General features: G+C 35.1%; 1 protein-coding gene across 9 annotated transcripts in view; it reads right to left on the bottom strand.

Moving 5' to 3' along the window:
- The window catches only part of ZNF639 (zinc finger protein 639), a 21,950-nt gene that overhangs the window by 12,262 nt on the left and 5,003 nt on the right, over positions 1–4,685 (bottom strand). For 6 of the 9 annotated variants that reach the window (XM_024124322.2, XM_028491441.2, XM_055083921.1 and 3 more), the window contains 3 exons: positions 3,839–3,914; positions 3,112–3,180; positions 1,954–2,064 (listed from right to left, as the gene is read on the bottom strand). In XM_024124322.2, coding sequence (XP_023980090.1) covers positions 1,954–2,064; positions 3,112–3,169 — 169 coding nt within the window. In that variant the 5' untranslated portion in view covers positions 3,170–3,180; positions 3,839–3,914. The remainder of the gene's footprint in view (positions 1–1,953; positions 2,065–3,111; positions 3,181–3,838; positions 3,915–4,685) is intronic. The other 3 variants (XM_024124323.2, XM_055083923.1, XM_007106118.4) reach the window with 1 other exon arrangement.

Below are 4,685 nucleotides of genomic sequence, written 5' to 3'. Positions count from 1 at the left end.
GATGTTGGCTGTGGGTTTGTCATATATGGCCTTTATTATGTTGAGGTAAGTTCCCTCTATGCCTACTTTCTGGAGGGTTTTTATCATAAATGGGTGTTGAATTTTGTCAAAAGCTTTCTCTGCATCTATTGAGATGATCATATGATTTTTCTCTTTCAATTTGTTAAAGTCCCAATGTTTTAAAGTTAACATGGACAAGCTGAAATGACAGTCAGTAGAGAAAACTGCATTTCAACATCAGGTCTTTCTTAAACAGACTTTATGTTTTAGAAGTTTCAGATTTACAGCAAAAAAAAAAAGACAGGACAGAGAATTCCCATATATCTTCCCTTCAGTTTCTCCACTATTAACATCTTACATTAATATCTGTTACAATTAATGACCAATACTGGTAAGTTGTTATTAACTAAAGTCCATACTTCATCTAGATATCCTTGGTTTTTACATAATGTCCTTTTTCTGTTCCAGGATTCCAACCAGGATACGTACCATTTAGTTGTCATGTCTCTAGGTTACTGTTAACCGTGGTAGTTTCTCAGACTGCCCTTGTTTTTGAAGACCATGACAATTTTGAGGAGACTGATAAGGTATTTTGCAGGATGTCCCACTAATGAACTTTGGTTTTTTTTTCATGATTAGACTGGGATTATGTATTATTGGGAGGGAAACACAGAGGCAAACTGTCATTTTTATCATATCATATCAAGAGTACATACTATTAACTTGGTCTATCACTGTTAACGTTGAACTTGATAACCGGGGTATTTATCAGGTTTCTCCACTGTAAAGTCACTCTTTTACTTTCCATACTCTATGCTTGGAATTAAGTCACTAAGTGCAGTCTATACTTAAGGAGTGGAAAGTTATGCTCCACCTCCTTGAGTGAGGAGTATCTACATAAATAATTTGGAATTCTTCTGTACAGATTTGTTTCCTCTCCCTTAAATCAGCCATTTCTCCAAGAAGCCCTCATTCCTTTTATTGGAAAATGGTATTAGAAACCAAGATCTGGGCACTAGATGTGCTCATTGCTACTGGGCTGTCATTTCTGTTAGGCCCCCTCAGCTAACACAGCAAAAAATATGTACATGTACACTACCACGTATATATAGATATACCCATAAATGTTTCTGTATGTAACCATTTGTGTCTATATTAAGCCAAACATGAGTTCATACTGCTGTCTCTGACTCTGCATGTTCTTTTCTTAAAATTTCTTTATTTTTTATTATTTTTAAAAAATATTTATTTATTTATTTATTTGGCTGCACTGGGTCTTAGCTGTGGTACATGGGATCTTTCAGTTGCAGCATGCAGTCTCTTAGTTGCAGCGTGTGGGATCTAGTTTCCTGGCCAGGGATTGAACCCGGGCCCCGTGCACTGGGAGCACGGAGTCTTAACCACTAGAGCACCAGGGAAATCCCTGCATGTTCTTTTAAATAATTTATGTTTCTGTGCCTATAATAGGAGCTCACGGGAACTGGGAGTTTTGATCATTGCAGAGGAAGAAGAGAATAAATGCAAGTTACTATTCATCTAATGCTCTAGAAAAGAGGAGTCAATAGAAGATACAAGACTGAAAATGACCAAATCCTTCACCCTCTGTTCTTTCCTTCCATTAGTCCTCCAGACTGAAAGGTATAGCTGAGTGGAAGAACTGTGTGTAACAGTATTCTTCACCTTTCATCATAAATGGTCCAAACTCTGGGTCATTCCTGCTTTGCCACTGATTCCTAGCTGATTAAAATTGATTTAGGAGGATCTGTTTTTGATTTATATCTCTGAAATAATGTTAAAAATTAAAATTAACTTTCTTACACAAAACTCTTTTGTTTTCTTAAGTTTAAACACTGGCCCATTTTGAAATCATCCCTTTCACCCACATTTTCAAAAAAGAAATGAAAAATTATAAAAGCAACTTAAAGAAAAATATTTTGGAAAATTTAGATATACCTTTGTTGTCAAAATATTTTAAGTCTGGTTGTCTCATAGAACAAACACTATAACAATGATCAGAAAAAATGCCATTGAATCCATCTGCAATTCTGCTTATTCCAGAGGAATCTGAAAACAAAATTTTAAAAATTTCAAGCATACTGAACATATATACATTTAATGACAGCAATCTCTTTATCCAACATATATAAAATTTCATAGTATTTGTAATAAAGTATTAATATTTCCCTCAATTCTTAAGGCTTTTATAATTCAGATCTGACACTGACTTTGAGCTTTGAAAGAACCATAAATTATACAATTTAAAATATAATACTTTGAAGCACACAAAGATACATTTGCCTTGGTCAGAATCCCACAAAATATAAATATGCAATATACATGTTAATTGCAAAAAAAAAAAAAAAAACCACAAAAGAACAAAAATAACAAACCAAAAAAACCACTGAATTAACTACCAAGAAGATCTGCCATGTACTGTAGGAAAAGCATAACACATAGGGGAAAGTCTGAGGACCAGTTAGGGCTCTGAATACAGTCATTTCAACTCTTGCCTGGGAAGTGCCAGTAAGCAGTATACCAGGCTTAATTTCCTCAGATACGAAAAATGTGTAGGTTGGGTTGGTTAACAGGTATACCTGAGACTGCCCCAAGTATATGCATGTGAGCTGCATTTGTTACAGATGGCCAAAGACATCTTATTTGCCAAGACAGCAGAGCCAACCTCAAAGAAAGGATCTAAAATTACACAATCAAAAAGAAATTCATATTTCTGAAAATAATGTACAAGATATTTTCCCAATGATGCAAAATATCTTCCACCAAGGTTATTGCTGTGCCTTAAGCACAAGCTTGGGAATCACACAGGCAAATATCAATTATGCTGTATAAGTATGTAACCTCGGATATCTAATTTTAAATATCTATAAACCACGAAGTTGTGAGGAATAAACAATGTCTGTAAAGTTCTGACGTGTGCCTAGCACATGGCAGACATTGAGAAATATATTTTCAGAGAATTTATTTAAAGTTTACTCTTACCTAAAAGTTGACCCAGATATTTAACTCTTATCAGATCATTTATGAGAAATGATGGAAACAAAATTGCATGGGAATACATGGCCTAACTTTTAAATAATTTAATCACACACTGACCTGAATAACGAGAAGGGTGTAAAGTCTTCCTTTTTCTTTTTTTAGGATATTCATTCATATCTTTTTAATCTAAAAATGGAAACATTTAACAAATATATCACAACTGTTAATATTGTTATAAAATTTTCTTCTAACCAAATAATTTATTGGCAATAGGAAGTATGTGTGCCACATGAAAATCCACTTCATAAGAGAAATGTTAAACAATCCTTCTGCTTACATTTTGGATTTATTTTTCTGATCAAGTTTAAAGGCAGGACACCAAGTTCTGTTTTCTTTCTTACTGAGGTCGAGAACTCCTTTTCAAATGTGGATGTAATTGTGAAAACTGGATAATAACATAAGCCTTATGCTTAAATTATTTTTTATAGAAGACAAATTGTGCATATGGCACCAAATTAAGAGTTTTACAGGTACATTTCTTACAGTTGGGAATATTCTGACGCAGTTTTGAAGCCACAGGTAGATACATTCCTTCAAAAAAATACTGTCACAAATCTGTATTGATGCCCTGGCTTCAGGAAAAAACAAACAAACAAACAAAAACTTATTGTATAGAAGCTCAGAATATAATTTTCAAGAAAAAAATCCTTTTCTGACTTATGAGGTCACATTCAACATTCTGTCGAGAACAAAAGAGTATGGCAGCCACTGAATGATTAAATTCCGACAGACTGTTATAGAATTGACTAGTTTTAGTCAATTAGTTTTACTACATCCCACTTACTTGGTATAATTCTTAATACTGCAGTGAGGAAAAATGAATTACAGGAAGTTTTCACAGATGGTAAAAAAAAAAATGCCTGTAGAAAAAAACAGGACAAAAATCAAATGAGCAAAAATGTAGTTCATTTCTGAGACTCAAGAATACAATGGTGGGCTTCCCTGGTGGCACAGTGGTTAAGAATCTGCCTGCCAATGCAGGGGACATGGGTTCCAGCCCTGGTCCAGGAAGATCCCACATGCTGTGGAGCAACTAAGCCCATGCACCACAACTACTGAGCCTGCGCTTAGAGCCCTTGAGCCACAACTACTGAGCCCGTGTGCCACAACTACTGAAGCCTGTGCGCCTAGAGCCCATGCTCCGCAACGAGAAGCCACTGCAGTGAGAAGCCCGCACACTGCAACGAAGAGTAGCCCCCCACTCGCTGCAACTAGAGAAAGCCTGTGTGCAACAACAAAGACCAAATGCAGCCTAAATAAATAAATAAATAAAACTAGTTTTTTTTAAAAAAGAATATAATGGTACCAGATCTTAGTCAACTAGAAAGCTATACAGAATTAACTCAAGTACAATATTCTTTTGAACATAGTGTATTAAGTACTAAAACTTGTATAAATCTATAAATATGTGACTATATGTAAATGTGTCATGTTTCGTTGAAATGAATTTACCTTCTAAAGCTATAGTTGTATCTTAACACCAAAACAGGAATATAAATCTCATTAATTTATTCAGCCACAGTGAAAGCCAATATAATGCAAGCCAACTCCAAATTAGACTTTTTTTTTTTTTTTTGGCGGTACGCGGGGCTCTCACTGTTGTGGCCTCTCCCGTTGCGGGGCACAGGCTC

The sequence above is a fragment of the Physeter macrocephalus genome, chromosome 1 (genome assembly GCF_002837175.3).
Source record: "Physeter macrocephalus isolate SW-GA chromosome 1, ASM283717v5, whole genome shotgun sequence".
NCBI lineage: Eukaryota > Metazoa > Chordata > Mammalia > Artiodactyla > Physeteridae > Physeter > Physeter macrocephalus.
This window is presented reverse-complemented; position numbering and strand designations above follow the sequence as displayed.